We start from the raw sequence: 22,011 nt of genomic DNA, 5'->3' as shown, positions 1-22,011 counted from the left end.
CACTCTGCTAGGCATCTTGAAAATATTGTTCCTAATTTTTTCAATAGCCAGCAAGGTAAAAAGGAAAATTTAGTCTAAGACAGATTTAAATATATAGTTTGGCTGACCATATTTCTGAAAACAGCAAACAGGAAAAGTCACCTCCACATACCATTAGTAGACAGAAGGAAGTAGGCTGCATTCTGCTGAGGGAGCCATCTTATTTTATTGATTTTTTCTTCTATTTCTAAACTCTTCAGGTAATCGAACTCGGGTTCATGGCTCTGGAATGTGCTGTAAACATTGTATTCACCCCTACGATGAACCTGATTTTTACTCTGTAGGAAGGAGAAAAAATGCACAAAAGATTACATCACATAAGCCAAGTGCAAAGTCACCAATTGCTATTTTTTTTGAGCAGAGTCATTAGGGGTAGGATGGGCAGGCCGTGTCAGAGTAGGATGAGGGAAGGACTATGACAGCCACAAGGTCTACTTTAGCTCAGTGGCCTCTAAACCATCTGATCCTGTAACTGCATTGGTAAATATTAGTACCTCCAATATACATACAGTTATTTATAAATTATACACACGAACTTCCACACTAATATATGGTGTACATCTTAACATATACCTAGAAATAGAAGTTAAAATAGGACATGACTTTAAAATCAATATAAATTTTAAAAATCAATATAAATAGAAGTTCTAATAATTTCTTTCTGTACCCTAATGGACATCTCGGATACCCTTTGGAGTCAACCCATCCCATGCTGACGTCCACATATACATATATCAATCCCTTACAAAGAGTACAAAGTTGTAGCATCTGCACTTTTCATTGGTCTTTTAAAATCTGATCAGGTCCTCACAGAATTTGAGAAATGGAAATGGATAAAAGAGGCTCGGAGGTATTAAAATGACCTCCCCAAGGTCAAACAGCTTCTAAGTAGCAGATCTGGGCATCAGATCTCTCCCTCCCCCTTTTTTTCCAACATGAGTAACAAAATAGACGGGAGCACAGAGCCGACATCCGCATCGTTGGGAGAACATGAGACTTTACCTCTGGCTTTCCCCTAGTTCCGATTACGCAAAGCACAAATGGCAGGAACCAAATAAATGATGAGAGAATGAAACATAAAGGAGAGGGTCTACAGAAGTGGGCAAGAGAGAGAAGAAAGGTGGAGAGGAGGAAAGAGAGGGTATGAAAGAGAGAAAGAGAAGAAGAGAAAAGAGTGAAGGGCGGTTTTATTCTAGGACTTGATTACCAAGAGCTTCAAGATTCAGGCTTTGCAAACTGTATTCAAAAATTCAAATCTAGGGCTTATTAAACATTTGTCATAAAAGCATGACTCTTAATAAAACGGTCAATTAAAAAATTTATATTTCTGGGTGGATATTGAACATCCAAACCAAAATCTCAACTTTCCGATGGATGACGGTGCTGACACCCAGGGGTTAAATATATCTGTGAGGGCACTGAGGTTCCTAGGAGCAAACTCAAGCATTGTGCCTCTTGAGAATTCATCCACAGAAGTGGGAAGCAGGCCGGACTGAGATGCTGTCATATGGCTTTGCTTCTTAAGCTTAGTTTTCATTTCAACCCCAAACCTCGTCATAAAGCCAAACACGTAACTGCATATTATTCTCCTGGACATTTATTTTTTATTGAACAAAACCATCCTCCTTTGGAAAATGTGTCCCCTTCATCCTACTAATGAGTCAGGCTTCCTAAATATTTCAGTAAATTAAAATAGGTGAAACCTAGAAATAGCTAATGGAAAACGTGGAGCGGAATATTACTGGCAACATGCTGCCTTGGGTAATTTATGCTAAATAGCTCCTCTGGTTCCTCTTTATCATCACTATGAACCTAATTGGATTTTTTAAAAAATTGAAGAAGGTTTGAAGATCAGCTTTCAAAGGACTTTAAATGTTGACAACATACTTGCTACTAGCGTGCTCGTGGCAGAGAGCGCCAGTCCACCTTAACAATAAATTTATCAGAAGGTTGATTTGCTACCATCCAAATCAGACTGTCAAGTGTGTGTACTATGTGCCAGACCAATTAGCACCAGGCAGCTCTGGAAAAGCAGGAAAAATTCCAGGTCACGAAGAGCCATTAGTTCCTACTTGCCAACCACATTTTCATGTTTCCAGGGCCAACGCAATAGGCTGAGTGCCTGATTTAATGCTGAACACTTGAATTTATACAGAACCTCGAGGGATTATGATGCCCTTATAGAAATTAATTGCAAATAATGTGCAATTACCAAATATATCACCTCTAAATGAGGCTTTCCTTTTTTGAGGGGAGGTGTAACACAAATGGCTGTGAGGCACAAAGCAGGCTTGAAATTGCCAGGGAAGTCTCTTGTGCAACCTCCCTCTGCATGGGCCTCCCGCCACGCTGTGCCGGGTGCATCTCAGAGGCAGGCGGGAGCAGATGGGAGAGTTCCTAGAACACAGACTGGCCTGCTGGAAGCTCCAGGACCATGCCAGGGAGGCCAGGGAAATCAAACTGGGCCATAATTCCATTCTGACAAAACTGAAGCAGACACCAAAAAACTCAATTTATATGAAATAGAGAAACAATTCCTAGTGGAACCCAAGTCTCAGGAAGCAATGGGCTTTTTGAGATTCACTGGAAGTTAGAAGTCCTGCTCAGAATGCACACAGCATTCAGCTTCAGGGACCTGCAGGTCACCTATAGAAAAGTGTGTGCGATACGCATTGCTCAGATGTCATTTTGTGGGATTTCACTGCCTTCAGCAGGGTGAGCTATCATTTTCTTTTCTACTGACCCAAGTTATCCTTTTCAGATCTATTGGCAAAGAGCTATTTTCTTTTTCTCCTACATATACCATAAGAGCACTTGAAATCAGGGGATACTTAATTTCAATAGCTGGAGGATGAACCCCACTCCAAAAGGAGGAGTTATGCTCCACGAGCACCCATGAAATTTTGCAGGTCAGACACGAAGTGAAGTCATTTTGAATGTGCAATGCCCAGGTTTGGAAAGATAAGGCCATGCACAGAAAAGGCTCTATTTTCAGGTGCTTTTATGAGCCAGAAGTTGGAACCATTGATGTTAATGACTTTTTGGCAGTTTTTAGTTTGCTAGAGAAGCAGCAAGGTTAAGGGTGACACATGAGGATTAAGGAACAGTAGGAGGCCTCCCTGAAAAAGAGAAGAAAATGGGCATTTTGCATTCACTGCCACTTACCTCCTGCTCTCGTTGAAATATTACAACCCGACCCCCCTTGTCCCCTGTCGCTAGTAATTCTCCCGTGTGGTTGAATTCTACCGTAGAGATAATGTCAGCTGAAAAGAAGAAGACAAAGGCAATTTAAGTAACTGCACACGATAGATAATAGACACACTTTTCTGTGCATTTAAGGGCTTAGGGCTTCGTCTGTGCAGTGGAATTTACAAGGATTTTATTCTGTATTTTAAGTGCCCCTAGTAGTGGCACTTGGGAAGTAAATTTCCTAGATGCCCACACTGCACTGTGGGCTCTTGAAACATCCAGAGAGAAGAAAAGGAAAAAGCACATTCAGAACCTTTCATTTGGGGCAGGAGAAAACGAATTTCTTTATGGCTCAGGGAAATGGCAGTCTTCTTTGATAATTTCTACCCACCACAGACTCTTTACCCACTCACAACCTTTTGCATTCCCCTTTCTTCTACACTGAGAAACTTCTCTAAACAGGTTTCAGTGGCGGCTATTCAAAGGAGGGCTGAGGACTGTGATGAAGCAGGGTGGGGATGCTTGAAACTCAGACACCAGAGATGAAGGGATGGAACACAGAGAATTCATCAGGAAAACTCTGTGAGTTGGAAATCCAAGGAAGGACCCCACAAATGCTCCAGCTTGACCCATGCTCCCTGTTTTCTGGTGAGCCCGAGAGACCCTTCCGGAAGAGCACGGCTTTATTCCAACCCCAGGAGAAGGGTGCTGAGAAAACAGGGTCAAGAGGTCAGAGGGGAGAGGGCAATTTGTACTCTGTATTTCTAAATGGAGAAAATACACAGACACCAGGAACTCAGATCACAGATAATTGCTGAAGGAATGCCAGCCTGCCAAGTCTTTCTTCAACTCTGGTTACCCCCGGAGGAACAAGGACAGGTAAATTACCTATGATTGGATTTATTAGGGCTATTTTTAGAAAAATGTCAGAGGTTAATTCCTCTGCAATTATTCCCCCGCAGGGCTCCAACAATTGCTACCAAGAGTGCAAATGAGTTAAAAAAAAAAAGAAAAAAAAAAAAACTAGGCAAGGGAATTATGACTATGGCCTTTGACAGAGGAACATTCTAAAGATTATGTCCATGGGGTGAAAGCAAAAGGGAAACAGTGAGGTGGAAAACTAAGGCAATTACCCCTGAATAATTCAAACCTCAAATCTTACTTTAATATCATTATTTCAGGGTTGTCTTTGTATGCCTGATTTATTCAGGTAAGTAGTGGCAAATTCTCTACTTTACATATAACTGTCCTTTTCCATATATGAAAATGCTTCTAATGGTCACTCTTTGTGCAGAGGGAAAAAGAATAAGGCATAAGCCATAGTCACTTTCAAGTTATGCAAATGCAAAAGTATAGTTCACGATTTCTTGTTTTGGCCTCTTAGATAACTGACTCCAAGGGTAGCAAATTAAAACCCTACAGGGCCACAAGGTGAAGTAGAAAGCTTGTGTCTCCTCTTAAGGGATAACTGGCTGCTCAGCTTAAGGCAACTCTGGCCATGAAATACTCTATGTGTTGCCAGATATTGTGATGTTTTTAAAAGAAGCTGGCAATCCAGATTTTTATGCAAAATCTCTTCAGTTTTATATATTTTTTTCAATGCCATGATATGTAAAAAATATAATCTTGTCTACGGGCTGAATACAGTTTGTGGGTCACCCATTTCTGACTTCTGGTCTGTAGAGGCTTCCTTCAGGAAAGGCCACCCCATTCCTTAGTGATGATCTCAATGGAAATCTCATGCATTCACTCAAGAAGACCCATCCAAGTAGATACTACCTTTAGGAAACACAGAATAAGCTATGTGGTTACTCAGTTCCTGATGTAAGTTTAGAAGGCCCATTTCTATAACAAGGGCCCATTGAAGAGTAAGAAAGCCCAGCAAGGCTGGGAAGCCAGCCACCTCAGGTGAATTATTTGACCAGTTTCCTTTGTTATAGTTGGTGCATCTTAGCAAAGCACTCTCACGCACAGAGGAGAGAAGAAGACTGTTTAATGTTGGCTGTTGCCTCGGGAGGCCCTGGTTGAAAGCACTCGAGTGCTAGGATACACTTCTAACATCAGGTACTGCTTCTGGCTTTTCAATGAGTGCTTAGCAATACGGTCATTCATGAAGCTTCCTGACTAGAGTAGAACCTAAAGCAGATGTGGCTGTTTCTTTTCACTTTCAGGCTTCCGTCAGGTACTAAGGAACGAGTCAAAGCTCTCAAACTGCTCAAGACACAAATGCCTTCCAGAGAGAAAGAGGAGTGGGAGCAATGAGTGGGTGGTGGGTAGGCCAGGTCTGGGCGTTAACAGCTCCATGCTCATGTCTTTAGGGCTAAGATTCTGGTTAAGGGCAGTTTACACCCTTCCACTCGGCAGCGATGTTAACACAGACCGTAGGTTCTAGGTGGGCTCCTGGGTGCGTGCATCGAGAACCAAAAGATGGGCCTTCCTTTTGGTGAAGCTGAGTATCAGGAGGAAGAGTTAAGTAGTTTTTTCCAAGGGCAGCCTCTGGGTCAGTTTCCAAGAAAATGTTACTCCAAGGGAAACAAAACTCACTCCCCCAGGGATGACATTCACACTGTCTTTTTTGCCCAACTCTCTGTGTAAACGTCTTCCTTCTCCCTTTAAGATCCACACAGTCAAACAAGGTAGGATTCAAGCTCAAGTCTAAGCCACGTGATCCAAGCCAATATTATCAGAACTCTGCATTATGGGATATCAAATATCATCCCAGCTAATAAAAATGTCCCCTTTGTTTTCCAAAGGTTATCATTATTTGTGCTACGTCTCCCTTAAGAATCTTGTAAGAGAAAGGGTGATGGGCATGGCAGGATTCTCAAATTCCTCAGTCCTCCTGCCAAGACCTTACGATTATTTTAATCCTGCCAGCCAGCTGGTCTGTATATTAGGTTGTTTGTATCTAGCTACTGTCTACAGCCCTTCAGAGCACATGCATTGCAGCTCACATTAATACCTGTTTTGAACTTTCATGTTTCCTGACTCATTTATCATTACTAAGCCAGTAGGTGTAGCCACAATACTTTACCGCCCCATCCATCTCTGCAAATCTTCATCTATGACTGTTTAATAATTGATGCGAAACTCATGAATCACCCCACATTCCAATAGCAAGATGCTGAAAGTTCTGATACAAGTACTCTTGTGTTTACAACATGCTTTTGGTAGAGCAGGTGAAACTAGGAAACCGCGCTGCTCAAGACAAAATAACTCTTGTTGAATATAGAACAGGATCTGGCAGTAACAATAAACCAGCAAACTTAGAGATAACTTCATCTGAAATCACGGTCAACAGAAATCAGTTCATCAAGTTCAACATGACTGTCGCCTTAAAATGACAACTCATTTTATTCAATGCCCGGCCAATTCACGCTGTTATGCAAAAAGCTATCAACTTAAACATTTTCCCTCTGTTCTTTAGAGATGTGGGCAAAGTGCACATTTTTGACTAAAATAAAAAAAAGAAGCCAAAAACAGTTATAGAGGTCAAATCTAGTTAATGTAACTTTTTAAGGAAAGCTTGGGAGGCATGACGTTTGCTCTGCTCCACATCTGTTTGTGCCAATTTAATTTCCACAAGACGGTGGCCTGGTAACCCCATTTCTAGTTCAACAGCCACTGCAAAGACTGAGTTTTTCGTTTTTAAAACCAATCTCAGCCTTCAACAAAGGTACCAGACTAGTAATTTCATACACAAAGTCTCCATTTACCTGCATAATAGAACTCGACTTGGCAATTATATTCATGTGACTGTGAGGCTCAAGAAATGGAGGGATCCCCTAGTTCACGCCCTCATCTCCCACAGCACCATGCTAGGCTGGAGTCTATGCAATGCCAGCACACTGGGCTGAGTGTAATTATCAGGCCGTGTACAATTCAAACAGGAGCGTAACTGTCTGGATAAAATGAGGGCTCAGTTTAGACTTAGAGAGGACCTAAATCCAAACCCTCTGATGGGACAAGATCTTACCGACCAGGTCAGTGGCGCTGGACTCTCAGCATCCATCTTAGTGACTGAAATAAGCCTATTAAATGTTTTCTCTTTCGCCTAAGAAACATATTGTAGATAATACTATAAAGTCATTTACCCTACTTGGAGCAGCTGACTAGTTCTGCCCACTCAATCCTTGGCTTTCTCCCTGATGATCAGGTTGGATCTAGGCACAGTTTTCTGTTTCTTCAGCTAAGGACAAGGACATCAGCAAGGATAGGAAATAGGTTTCAGAGCGATGACAATGGTAGAATGGTGGTACTTGCCAGAAAGTTTGTACTGAGAAGGATTTTGGAGGTCACTTCCAGTGGAAGTGCTGAGATGAACTGGCAATGAGTCCCCCAGCGGGGAGGCAGCACACGTGTCCTGTGTCATCACTGCACAAGGGCTTCCAGCTCCACCAGCAATGACTTTGTGGATCATTAAACAAACAGGAGATTCTCAGGCTTCCCAGTGGGAATTAAAATGACTCCTTCCATCTACATAAAACTGCGGACTCCTTGCATTCTGGTTCACAGTCCAAAGTCAGCATCCATTTTCTCAGATAAGGTTTTCTCTGGTAAATTTTGATAACTAAAATAGTGTGTTGGAGTGCATTTTCCACCAAAACAGGGGGAGAAAAAGAAGTCTGGGCATGGCCAAACAAGATATGCCCAAATACTGCTACTGGGACTATGACACAAAGGCCTCAAAAAGATGTTAATAAACTGTAAAATTTTCAAAAGAATCAGGCAATAAAACAGTATGTGTCAAATGACTGCAATTTTGTTACAGTATTTTCATTTTAAAATATCTTTTTAAACCGGTAAAGCAATATACTATTACTAAAACTTCCATTAATACCAAGATGGTGCTTAAAATATAAAATGAAATCACCCTCAAAGATAATAGTTAACTTCTATAAATACAAACACACAAATATTCACAGGAAAAAGTCTGTCAGGGAGTATCCAAAATGATATTGCTTTAGTGTAGGATGTGGATGATTTAATTTTTCTTATAGTCTTTTTCTAATTTTTCAGTATTTTCTAATTTTTTTTTACCATGACCATAAATACTTGAACAACTTTTAAGCTGTAAACAATTTTAATTGGTTCTCAAACTGTATAAAAGATTTTAGCATTTATCTCAGTAACTTTTTAGACTTTTTAAAAAATTTATTTTTTAGGGGCCAGTTCGGTGGCACAGCGGTTAAGTCTGCACGTTCTGCTTCAGCAGCCCACGGCTCGCCGGTTTGGATCCCGGGTGCAGACCTATGTACCACTTGGCAAGCCATGCTGAGGCAGGCATCCCACATATAAAGCAGAGGAAGATGGGCACGGATGTTAGCTCAGGGCCCGTCTTCCTCAGCAAAAAGAGGAGGATTGGCAGTAGATGTTAGCTCAGGGCTAATCTTCCTCAAAGAAAAAAAAAGAAGAAGAAGAAAAATTTATTTTTTAATTCCCATATAGTAAAATTCACTTTTTATGGTATATAGTTTTATGGGTTTGGACAAATGCATGTAGATGTGTATCCACCACCACCATCACGATAGAGAACGGTTTCATCACCCCCAAAAAGTTCCTTCATGTTACCCCTTTGCAGTGAACAATTTTTGCTTTGGGGCCATTATTAAGTAAAATAAGGGTGACTTGAACACAAGCAACATGATACTCCCATAATCTATCTGATAGAGCTGATTACTAAGTAACTAACAGTCAGGCAGCGTGTATAGCATGGATACACTGGACAAAGGAATGATTCACGTCTGGGCTGGACAGAGTGGAACAGTGCAAGATTTCATCAGGCGATTCAGAATGGTGGCAATTTAAAACTTATGAATTGTTTATTTCTGGACTTTTCCATTTAATATTTTTAGACCGCGGTTGACCGCAGGTAACTGAAAGCACAGAAAGCTAAATCGCGGATAAGGGGGGACACTACTGTATTTAGAATTCTGTGTTTAGAGTGATGGGAAGCTCAATTCGTCAGCATACTTTTGTTAACCTGCATCGCAAACTAGGTTTATGCATGATGTTTTCAACCCTTTGATGCAAAGTTCCCTTTGTCTTTAAATGGGACTATGTTTGAGTCCTTGGTTCAATAGTATTAACTTCTTAACTTGACATGATTTCTCACATTCCTTTAGCTTGGTCCTAGTGATAGAAGTAGTAAATATAAAGTTCTGAGTAGTGATAACAAATGGATCTAATCTTACTTACCAATTTTGATCTACTGGCAGAAGCTGCCTGTTGAGAAGCATTCTAAGGTCATAGCTGGGCTTGGTGGGAGAGTGTTATGATCTATTAGTCATGTCTGGCATGGGCATGGACATGGAAAGAGGCAGCAAATATGCCACCTGCTTGGTCTCCTGACTCACTGTGTATAACAGACACTTCCTGTCTAATTCAGACTTGATTCCTTTCTCATCTGGCCAGTGTCTGGTAATTAGATACCGAATCCTTTTCCTTTCATTTGAATATAATTAATTCTGTACATACTAGTTTTAACTTCAACCTGGTGCTGGTATTTGTCTTATAAGAAAGAATCCAGGTGGAAGGGTCCAACAGCCCCAATTCCCCAGGTCTTATCACAACTGCTGTTTCCTATTTAACCACAAGCACAGTGCTGGGAAATGGGCACTGTTTAAATGCTAGTCTGTCCCAAGTTCATTAAGGGCAGGTGACGTGTTGTGACAGACACTCTTGGTAGGCTCCTCCCACCCAGTGCCTTTCTTCCTTGCTTGCCTCCCATTGTAGAGGCTGAAAAACCAGATACTTGCTCCCCAGCCTCCCTTGTGGTTAGCAGTGGCCACATGACCCAGATCTGGCCAAGGCGGGCATACAGGAAAATCTGCTGGGGGCCAGAGGTAGACCTTTTGGGAAAGATTTTTCTTCCCTGAATAAAAGGAAGGAAGGAAGTGAGGGGAGGCCTTGTGGCTGCACTGACTACTTCTTGCTTCCTGCCTTTGTATGTGGTTATATGTGGCCATGATATGTGGAGCTGTGGCAGCCATCATTGACCATGAGGTGACAAGCCTAAGAACTTTAAAAAAACTGAGAGTCTGGGGCTGGCCCGGTGGTGCAGCGGTTAATTTCACACATTCCGCTTCTCGGAGGCCCAGGGTTCGTCGGTTCGATCCCGGGTGCAGACATGGCACTGCTTGGCAAAAAGCCATGCTGTGGTAGGCGTCCCATGTATAAAGTAGAGGAAGATGGGCATGGATGCTAGCTCAGGGCCAGTCTTCCTCAGCGAAAAGAGGAGGATTGGCAGTAGTTAGCTCAGGGCTAATCTTCCTCAAACAAAAATCCAAGAGGCTGAGTATGACAGATAGAAGAATGGGAAAACATCCTTGATGACATCATTGAATTGCAAAACCCACCTTAGGGACAGTCTAAGTCTGGACTTGTTAGACAATAGATACTCTATGGTTGAAGCCCCTGCTAGAAAGATTTTCTGTTCTTTGCATCTTAATGCATGCTAATAGACATGTCTTTCCATCTTTGTTTTCCTCATAGCACTTTGCACAGGGCCAGATTATTAATGCATGTTGAACTGGAAAAAAATGGTCCCTCGTTCTGCAACCTCCACACACAAACTCTCACATGCACATTTTCATTTCACTCTACCACACAACCAGTTTTCTTTCATACTTGCTTAGTTCCCAGTATTGAGGTAGTTTGTTTTTACCCCTCCCCCTATGTGAAAATGGCACAATGCTTTCCGATCATCCAAATAAGAAAGCAGCTTACTGGGATAGACTGCCTGTCCTCAATTTATCACGGTGGCCATCACAAAATTATGACTTCAAAGGGACCTAGCCGTGCACTCCTTAGGCGTCAAGTTCTCCTTGCGAATGTGCAGGAAACCCACCGTGTTTGCTGAACTATGAAAGTCCAGATGGTAGGAAGCAGGTGAGTAACGATTGCCATGCTGTTTCCATTCAAATGCACACAGCTTCCCCATGTTGACCAAATCCCCAGCACTAACCAGGTTTGAGACAACCCAGACACGTGGTAATTCAAAACAAGTTCCTGCAATATAGAAGCTAGAAGAGAGAATTTCCCTGTAGTTGGAACAAAACTTGCCTAAAGGGCAAAGGAGTTTTAAAAATCATAAATCCTCTAAGTACAGAAAAATCCAGTGGGAAATTGGTAGCAGTCCAGACTTGCCTACAAGCCTGTGTGGATTACAGTGGAATCTGCTCTCAAGGTGTCTACCATCTGTCACCCCCTCGTTCAGAAAGCAGAGGAGTAATTAACTGCTCAGGCGATGCAAACTCTGTCAATCATTCAGATCTATTATCTACACAATATGGACATCTACCAGTGACCCCACAGGCAGTGAGACTCCAGGTCCAAAATGAGAACGCTCATCACGTTTGCTGGAGCATAGGAGCTATCAGGCAGGTGGCGCGCCACCCAAACACACTTCACATGGAGTCTGTTTGGCAATCTTTGGTCAAAAATTTTGCTGTGTCAGATACTCTGAAGTCAGTAAGACATGGCACCTGTCTTGTGGGAGCTAAAATTCCCCGTGTTTGTGGGTTGGCTCTAACATCACTTCTTTAGGGAAGCCTTGTATGACCTCCCCACACCAACAGAGCTCCCTTTATTATGCAGCCTCATTGCTCCCCACGCTTCTCCTCCACCACAGTGATCACCAATAGCACTTATCACAATGGTAAAAGAATCATTTTAAATGCCTTTCTCTGTCTCTGAATTGTAAATTCCATGAGGAACGTGTTCATCATTGAACCCTCAGTGCCCAGCTGAGTGTCTTAACATATAACAGATGCGTCTTAATTTTTTTCTTTAATCCATCACTCAAAGAGAGCCAACACAGTGATCATGGAAACAGGGTATCAATAAACAAAATATTTATGCTAAATGAATGTAAGAAACATTTGTTAAGGGGTGTGAGGCAAGGGGAAGCTCATATTTGCAATAGTATTTTAGGACTTTAGAACCAGACAGATTGATCAGTAAAGGACAGAATTCATCCTAAAAAGCCTTCATGGCATTGGCAAGGGATTAAGGGTCTTGTGAATCACAGAAAGAGAAAAGAGCAGATGGGTTGATGAAAAGAAGGTACTGGAATAGGGTGCTCTTTGGGAGAGGGCGTGCAGGTGGCAATGAGACAATCCAAAGTGTATTTTGAGCAAAAGTCTGAGATGCAAGGAATCTATTTAGTGAACATCTATTATGTGCAGTCACTGGGCTGTGTGCCAGGGATATGCTAATAAACAAAACACAACTGGTCTTTACCTTCAAGGAGCTTTCAATCTAGAGGACTGGGAAGTAGTGGTCGACTGGGATATAGTAAAAAATGTTGGCGAAGAGGTTATTCAAAGACTCTATGATGGAAGTCTTTGAGCCACAGAATAAGAACCCAAGTTTTGACCTAGAGATCAATGGAAGCCACTAAATTGAAGTAACTCATATTTCATTCATATCCCTGCATTTCAAAATCTCTTGTATTTCTCTAAAGGACAACTTGAACACTAAACGCAATATGTTCCTTTGCTAAACTCTAGATGGGCACAAAGAAATGAATGAAGAATACAATAGGAAAGGATTTGGATTTTTCCTTCTAAAACATGAGGTTTCTATGTCAAAAAAAATAAAGATGCTGCTAACAGTTCACAAGGTATTATGCTATGACGGTTTTTCAATGGTCTTGGGAAAAAGGTGGAAAGTGTTAGAACCAAATGTGCCATTTACAATTCTGTGAATCACTTAGTATTTATCTCTCTGTGTCTCTCTTCCTCTTTCCCCCCTTCCTTCCATCTCTCCCCTCTCCCATTTTTCTCTCTTTTTGGCTTGGAATTGTGTTGTTTTGAAGAATATTATAAAGTATTAATCTCTTTTGGATAATGTGCATATTTTAAAGCAATGAATACAATACACATAGTAGGTAAACAATAAAAGATAGAATGAGTAAACTAGTGTTGACCTTCATCATCAGCAAGACCCAACCTTTAACAAATATTCATCAGACAAAAGCACTATAGTACATCCTTACTGCTTTTTTCTATCCACTGAAAACTGGGTATTTAGAAAATCCATTATATTTGAATTTTCTGTTCATGTAGCAGTTGGAGACACCAATAAATAATATAAAATGTAGAAAAATATGAAAAACTAAATGTTAATAGATTCATTCCTAGTTCCATTTATTCAGTCAGCATTCATTGAGCACACCTACAACTGTCAAGCACTATTCCAGGTATTGGATATATATGAATTAGTAAAACAGATAAAATATCTGTCCTTATGGTACTTATATCATACTTGTGGAGAAAAGACAATAATCAATGAACATAATAAATTACATCATGCATTATGTACATGGGGAAATAAATATAGCTGAGGAAGGGAGATTAAGAGTGCTGGAACTAGAAAGGAGGCTCAGATTTTAAATAGAGCGATTGTGACAGGCCTCCCTGAGCAGACTTGCAGGAGGTTAGGGAGATTCACTATGTTGGTATCTACAGGAAGAGCGTGCTACACAGAGGGAACAGATGGCGGGAAGACCCTAAGAGACAAACATGCCTGTGTCGGAAGACCAGAATAGCTGGAGCAGTACAAACAAGAGGAAAATGAAGGAAGAGGAATGGGAGGTCTTGTAGATAATGTAGAGTCTTGTAGATCATAGCAAGCACTTGGCTTTCACTAAAACTGAAACGGGCACAACGGTGTGAATGCACTCAATACCACTGAACTGGACACTTAAATAGGGCTAAAATGGTAAATTCTGTGTTATGTACAATTTTACCACAATTTTAAAAAGTGAGAAAAAAATGAAGTGGAAGGTTGTTGGAGGGTATTAAATAGAAGAGTGATATAGTCTGACATTTTATAAGTATCAATCTGGCTGTAGTGTTAGGAATAGACGGTAGAGGGCTGGGGTGGAATCAGGTAGTGTCCTGAGCTAATCCAGGTGAGAGATGAGGGTGGCTCAGATCAAGGCGCGGGCAGTGGAGGTGGAGAGAAGGGGTCAGGTTCTGAACACATATTGAGAGTTGATCCGACAAGATTTGCTAACAGATTGGGTATGAGGCATGAAAGAGGAATCAAGGATGAGTCTAAGGTTTTTGCCTTCAGCAACTGGCATGATGGAGCTGCCATCACTGAGATTGGAAGTTTGTGGGTGAAGCAGGCTTTTTTGGGGAAGATGAGACATTCAGTTTAGGCATGTGAAGTATGAGAGCTCTGTAAGTAAAGATGTTGAGTAGATAATTGGAAATGAGAGTTTGGAGTTCAGGAGAGGCATTTGAGTTGGTGATATAAATTTGGGAATTATTAGCATTTCAGATAGTATTTAAAGACAGGAGGCTAGACAAGATCTCAGGGAGTGAGAGTATTAAAAGAAGAGAGGGGGACCAAGAGCTGAACCTGGAGCACTCCAAAATCTAGAAGGTTGGGAGAAGAAGAACCAGGAAAACCACCAAGGAGGAACAGCCAGTGAGACAGGAGGAAAATAAAGAAAGCTTAGCATCCTGGATGCCATGTGAAGTGCAGAGGACAGAATGGTCAATCATGTCAAACACTGCTGAGAGGCAAGGTGAAAGGCTTCAGCTGACCTTTGGATTTGAACCATGGAAGTCACTTTTGACTTTGACAAGTACCCTTTCTGTGGAACAGTCGGGGTAAAACAACTGGAGTGGGTTTCAGAGTAAATGGGAGGAGAAGAATTAGAGACAGTGACTATAGACAATCCTTTCATGGAATTTTGCTGCAAAGAGTAGCAAAGAAATGTGGTGGAAGCTGGATCAAGAGACTGTATTTATAATATCATAGAAACAATGGCATATGTATATGCTGATGAGAAAGTTTCGATAGCCAGGGAAAAATTAATGGTGAAGAAGAAAGAGGGTGGAATTGATGAATGAATAAATAAATGAATACACAGCAGCTAGGACTGGTCCACCACTAACAACTAAAATAAAATCTGCACAAGGGCTGGCCTGGTGGTGTAGTGGTTAAGTTTGCCTGTTCCGCTTTGGTGGCCCGGGGTTTGTGGGTTCAGATCCCGGGCATGGACCTACATACCACTCATCAAGCCATGCTGTGGCAGCATCCCACAAACAAAATAGAGGAACATTGGCACAGATGTTAGCTCAAGGACAATCTTCCTCAAGCAAAAAGAGGAAGATTGGGAACAGATGTTAGCTCAGGACAAGTCTTCCTCACCAAAAAATAAATAAAAATAAAATAAAATAAAATCTGCACAGGTTCAATTCCTACCTGCAGCCAAAAGATGCATATAAAGAAAAATGCTATTGAAACCCTATCTTCATATCAGGTTTAACAGGATTCTTAAAACATTTAGTATCTTACAAGTTTCTCCCATAAATCAACATTTCAGAGATCTATGTCATCACTATGAATGAAAATAACCTCTCAGTTTTTGTTTCTTCCTCCCTTCCCTCCTCTTCTTCCTCTCTCTCCTCTTTCCCTTCCCTTTTTCTGTCTTTCTCCTCTTTCCACCCTTTCCTCCTTCCTCTCTTCCCTCCTTCCTTTGAAACTGAGAGCAGAAAGGGCTCTATTCGTTCTGCTACAAAGCTCCATGTCCAGTACCGCCTATCTGCCTACCAGGCAGAAGGCTGCTTACCTGTATACACTTCAAAAGGATGAGACGTCTACTACAAGATCACTTCCACATGGGTAGCCTGACCTCCTTATGGCCTTTCTTGGATAACTTTCACCGTTATTCCTAACATCTCATAGAAAGAAACAAGTCTGTCAGAGAGAAAAAAACCCCATACTCTCATCCTGCCCTGTGGAAGATTTATAGACACTTTGCAAATGACCAGACCCAGATGATGGTGCCTGGAACTCTCCAAGTGATTTGTAGGGCTCCCTTCCAGGAAGTCAGTCTTAATGGAAAACTCTTCTAGCTGCACATTCCTTTATTACGGTGTGACTACAGGGAGCGGATTGCAACTGTCATACAGAAGACTCACTGAAATTAACGAGCGATTAACCTGGCCTCCAGATATTTCAGATTCAGAAAAACACCAGTATTGCACTGTTTAGAAAAGCACAATGTTTCTTTGAAACTACCATTTATTGAGTTGGCTGACTGCCCACCAGGCATAGTACTAGACCCTTCATATCTACTTTCTTCGTCAATCTGCATTATCATCTTCAGTTGTTGAACACCCACTCTGGCCAAGATCTGTGCTTTGTGTTTTATATTACGTCATTTAATTGTCACTCAAACTTCACGATTTCAGTATCTTCCTTTATTTTTCAGATGGGGAAATAGTGGCTAAGAAAAGTTAAATAACTTGGCCAAGTTTGGAAGCTAATAGTGGAGCTGGCATTGGAACTCAACTCTAGTTCAAAAGTCCATGTTTTTAACCTGCCTCTTGGGTCCTGATTCTTTTTTTCCCATCTTCTATTATTTCTTGTCCCCACTCTCTTTCGTCTATGATTCTTGTTTCTGTTTTTGTTTTTTCCGATCCTTTCTTAATCATTCCCTCATAGTTATAAGCTTTACTTCTTAGCATGGAGAGTGGATCTTCAGGGCTCAACTTAAACTTTCCATCTTATCTTCTGTACTCCTTGTCACACACCTGACACTTCAGCAAAGTTTAGTTCTTTGGGCTCTGTAAGTAAATACGGTCTTTGCTGACCAATTGTCATGCTATTTCATTTCCCTGAGACATTCTTTCCATTACTTGTGCCTGCTGACATCTTATTCTCCTAGACAGTGTGCTCCTTGAGGGCAGAATCTTACTCACTATTTCCGTCTGGGGACCTAGCCTAGGGACTGCTGGTACTTAGGAGGTTTATATAAAATTCCTGTTGAGTGGCTGAATGAAAAAATGAACACATGAATCCTTCAAGGCCAGCTCAAATGCCACCTACTCCGTGAAGCTTTCCATGAGCACTCCTGATTGGAAAAAAATACCTTCCTCCTCCCAACTTCTGCAACTCTTCGTACTTTTCAAGTGCCACCTATGACATTTTCATTTGTGTGTGTACTTACTCTATTTTCCTTCCTGAAATGATTTCATTAAGGGCAGAGTTCCTATTTTACTCATCTTTGACTCTACCAAGAAATTCCTCCACCTGGAATTTATTCTCTTAGAAATTATCTTCTTTCCCTTCCCTTTCAAGACCCAGCTGAAAATTAGCCTCTTTAAGAAACCAAGTAAGGATAGTTTCCATTTAAAATTTCACTAACCTAGTTGGCATCTTCTTATAGGGAATGACTCATTTATACTGGATTATGGTACAAATGTTGATAGACTGCTTGAATACACTGTGTGTGTGTGTTGTCTCCCTAACTAGATTATAAGTTCCCTGAAGACAGAATCATATTTATTTCCCTAATAGACAGCATCTTTATGAGCATCTAGCATCTCATTCTGTGCATAGCAAACATGACATAAATGGTCCACACTTGGAGATTTAGGATTCTCATGGGAACAAGTGATTCTTAGCACATGTAATGCATATGACAGTTCTCCCCTAAATTTAAATGCTCCATTTTTGCTTATAGCTTATTATTTTTTAAATGGATCATTCCTGGGACATCTCTGAAATAAAACGAGTACTTGAGAAATCAAGTACCAAGGCCATTTTCAGAAGCACTTCCCCTAAGCATAGTAGACGAGAGAGGAGTGGAAATGGGATCATATTTCTATGTCTCCCAGGACTCTACTTTTGGGGACATTTCAAACACTGTTTCTAGCAACCTAAGTTATTGCCTTTGGAGAGTATGGAAAAGCTTAGGGCATGAAAAAGCCAATAACTATTAACTACAGTAGCAAAATTTCTTTCTAACACGCACCATAGCAGGTTCTTAGCCTTGATTGTGATGCATTGATTGTTTTCTGCAAAGCCCATGGGAGGAAATTAAATGTCAATATTTTATCAGGCAATAGAAGGTAAATGCTAAAGGTATAGACAACACTGGCCACAATCTCTGCCTGCTTCTTCAACTGAAATTAAATCAACAATAAAATGCACCAGAAGCCATTTTGAGAAAGCCTTGGGCTAGCACAACCCTTTGATACTTTATCATTAAGGTGATGCCAGGAACCGACTTTTTCCTACCTCTCAAACCTCACCTTAAGTCATCTCCCTGATCTCCCCGTTTCACGACATCCTAGCCCCACCTGTTTGCTTTCAGGATCTCACAAATGCCGTGCTTTTTCCCATTTTGGGGTCTGTAAAGATGCTGTTCTCTCTTTCTCTTTCTTTGCTTAAACTATTCTCCCTCCCCCCTTTTCCTCAGCTAACATCTATTCATTTTTTTAAATTCCAGCTTAGACAGCACTTCCTGAGAGAGGCCTTTTCTGGCAGCCTGTTCTAACGTCACTCTACATCGCTCTTTACCCTACTCTTTTCCTCCTTTAAAGCATCCATCAGAATTCATCATATATTGGTTTGGGTGTATATTGTTAATTTCTACTTCCCTATACGGCTATAAAATTCACCAGGGCAGGGATCATAGCTGATTTTTCACCACAGTATTCTTGGCCCGCAATCCAGTGTTTGATATATAGTAGACACACAATCAATGTTCAGTAAAGTGTAGTTTTCTAGAATATTTGTTAATAGTTGTCTGATCACTTGGGTTCATATCCTCTTTCTAATACTATTCACACACACACGTTTGGTTTTCAGTCAACCTGGGTGGAGCAGACCTATGTGACTACGAAAATTTAAAAACCAATTAAATCTGCCTCATTTTCCATAAAATCTACATTTGCTTCATTCTTCTAATTCTGCTTAGCTAATCATATACATGAAAATGCAAGCACTGTAAAATGTATATACACCCTGCTGATTCTTAAATTCTAGCCCTTATCTAAACCAGTCTCCACCCTTTCAATTTTCAAGAAGAAGGGCAATAGAACGCCAGAGACTGGGTGGGAAGATCGTTATATGTCCAAAAGCCTGACCCAGTGAACTATTTGTCAAACGTGCAGTTTGAATTGGATTGCTCGATTGCTGAGAAGGGATTTCTGGATTAGACAGTTCATTAGCGGCTGAACCAGCCTCTAGGGCTTGTCGGTCTTTGCTCTGCATGCCTGGAAAGTGACACAGTGAAGGCTGCTTGAGTGACAGGTGCCAGAGTCACATGGAGTAATGGCCGAAATAGCAGCTACCCACGGTCACTAAACACACCCTTAGGCTCAGGATCCCAAAAGTGTACACAGCTGAAAATGAGGTTTGGTGTCAGTTGAAAACTATTTGCTGAGCACCTTCTATCTGCCTAATCTGGGCATCATTTTGAGAAATAACTCTAGGAGGTAGTCAATAGCAGTCTCCCAACCCCAGTTTAAATTCCAGCTTCACCACTTACTAGCTGGCTAATCGGGAAATATTTCTTAACCTCTTTTTCTCCATGGCTTACTTAATCTATAAAATGGGATGATGATATTATACCAAAGGTTAAATGAGTAAATTTATGCAAAGCACTTGGAACAGTGCCTGACACACATAAGCACTAAATAAGTGTTAGAATAATACTCTGCCTAGATGTAATATAGTGAATGGTTAACAATAGCACTTGAGATGTCAGAGAGAGAACATTCAGTTCTGCTGTTTATAACTGATGTGCCTTTGGACAAGTCACTTGAATTCTCTGAACCTCAATTTTCTTATCTGTAAAATAAGAATAATCTTGGCACCACTTTGAAGGGGAGTTAACGAGGATTAAACAAGATAAGGAAGGTAAGGAGCTTAGCATGATACCTAGCACATTGTAGACACTCAATAAATATGACAATTTGTTGTTTTCCTCCAAATGGATCACTCCTTTAGATCCCAGAGGGCAGAGCAAGGCTCCACAGCTCCAAGTCGTAGGAACCAAATAGCCCAGAGGACAAGAATTGCAGTGGATGGTCATATCTGACCAGCAGAGTTGTTTTATTTGGCACCGCATGGTTAGCCCAAAGTTGTCAATTTTTTTAATGAGTTGCCAACATTCAAAAATTGTGGAGTTTCATATACAAAAATCCAGATTTTCAGTTTCTTTAGAAAAATTAAAATATTGGCACCATTGGGCTGGTACTCCCACATGGCCACCCCTGGCTTGACCTGGGAAGTGGTTGCCCCCTTTAGAAAGGCACCAGGTCTTGAAGTTACTGAATCTCCTACTTCTCCCTAGTTACCCTCAACCTTGAGGCCAAAAGTCAACTCCCATTTATCCCCTGAGGTTTTGCTCTACCTCTCTGCTTTCACCTTTGGCATCATTTGGTCTCTGAGTTAGCAGCTGCAGGTCTCGACTATTCACTGGTATCCTCTAGAAAGGGCTATCTCTACAAGGCTGCATAAGGAAGCAACCCCTTTATCCACACAGCCTCAGGCCATTTGTCTGCACTGGCAAATGAAAGTGTATAATGAGTCAATTCTACAGCTAAAGGCTGGTCTCTCTACTGAGCTGAGCACATCCTTGGAGAACAGCCTCCCACCCAAATGTTGACCCCATAAATTCTTGATTTACTCACCCTGAATCATCTCCAGATCCATTTAGACTAAAGGTAGAGGATATGAGACAAAGGATAGGGGTGCTAGACAACAATGCGTTAGAGCCTAGTTCTCTAAAATATAACTTATGGATTATCAGTCCTGTAAGACGCTATTCCTTGGGTGAAAAAGTCAAACGATTTTTGGGAAAGAGTTCATACATTAGCTCCCATCTTGGGCAAATTAAAGACTCAGAAATCCTATAAGAAAGAAGTTCATCCACAACTTGTTCATTTAACAAATATTTATTGAATACCTACTATGCGCCAGGCATTGATCTAGGTGTTGGGGATTCAGCATTGATACACAAGCTCCCTGAACTCAGATAACTTATTCTAGTATGGAGTAAAGGAGGATGCTTCACTGTGTTTCCAAATTTATCTGACCACATAATGCTACTGGGAAATATTGCTTTAAGTATAATGTATAGTCCTTTGCAGAACCCATGTCCAGAGGCCCTTCATGCTACAGGAATGATGGAGAATTTCCCCCCATTAATGCATAATAAAGTAAGACCACTCCAGAAACCTTCTTAGAGAAACACACAACCTATTTCTTGAAAAGTCAATGAGCCCACTAGGCTAGCCTTAGTTTGGAAAAAACCATAGCCTCCCCTGGGGCCTCAGATTTGGCAAAGGTTTCTGAGAATATCACAGGAAGGGTTAACTTGACTTTCACCTCCAAAATGGAGCTGTTTTTTTTCTGCATCTAATATGACCCAGTTGGAAATGTATTTATTTCCACTGTTTAATCTTCTGCATCACCCACTGTTGATTAGATTTAATTAATTTATGTTTCTAATGAATTTAGAAACTCACAGTGCTGTAGCAGGAAAATTTTCAGACAGCATCTGGCCACCAAATGGATTGATTACCTTGTCTGCAAAAGTCTTTCAAACATCTGGGGCCTGATTTTGTGAAACGTCCAGAAGCTCTTCCAGGGGTAAGAAACACCCATTGAGGGGAAAGAGGGTGCTAGAAATAGCTAGGGTTTGATTTATAAATCTGGATCCTGGCACTCACCCAACATGACATCACATTTTGCTGCTCATTGGCACAGTTTCAGTGGCACCAAACAAACTGATCTGAATCTATTTTGTCCAACATAATCAGAATCTGCCAGGTCTGAGCCCAGACTGCCACCCTGTGAACTCCTTTGGCACTTTCTTCTGTGTGGAAGCTCCCACTGATCATTAAGATGAAACATTTATAGAAAACATTTAGAGAGAAGCACTTTGCTCTCACTCACTCAACAAACATTATTGGGGGCCCACTGTGTGCTTGGCTCTGAGCCATGTGCACCTCTTCATGAGCC

General features: G+C 41.2%; 1 protein-coding gene across 16 annotated transcripts in view; it reads right to left on the bottom strand.

The window, feature by feature from the left end:
• Nucleotides 1–22,011, bottom strand: part of PPP2R2B (protein phosphatase 2 regulatory subunit Bbeta) — a 436,815-nt gene that overhangs the window by 99,030 nt on the left and 315,774 nt on the right. For all 16 annotated transcript variants that reach the window (XM_023617485.2, XM_023617484.2, XM_070233097.1 and 13 more), the window contains 2 exons: nt 3,205–3,302; nt 152–317 (listed from right to left, as the gene is read on the bottom strand). In XM_023617485.2, coding sequence (XP_023473253.1) covers nt 152–317; nt 3,205–3,302 — 264 coding nt within the window. The remainder of the gene's footprint in view (nt 1–151; nt 318–3,204; nt 3,303–22,011) is intronic.

This window comes from Equus caballus, chromosome 14 (assembly GCF_041296265.1).
Source record: "Equus caballus isolate H_3958 breed thoroughbred chromosome 14, TB-T2T, whole genome shotgun sequence".
Lineage (NCBI taxonomy): Eukaryota > Metazoa > Chordata > Mammalia > Perissodactyla > Equidae > Equus > Equus caballus.
The sequence above is the reverse complement of the archived record's forward strand: the minus strand, read 5'-3'. Positions and strand labels throughout refer to the sequence as shown.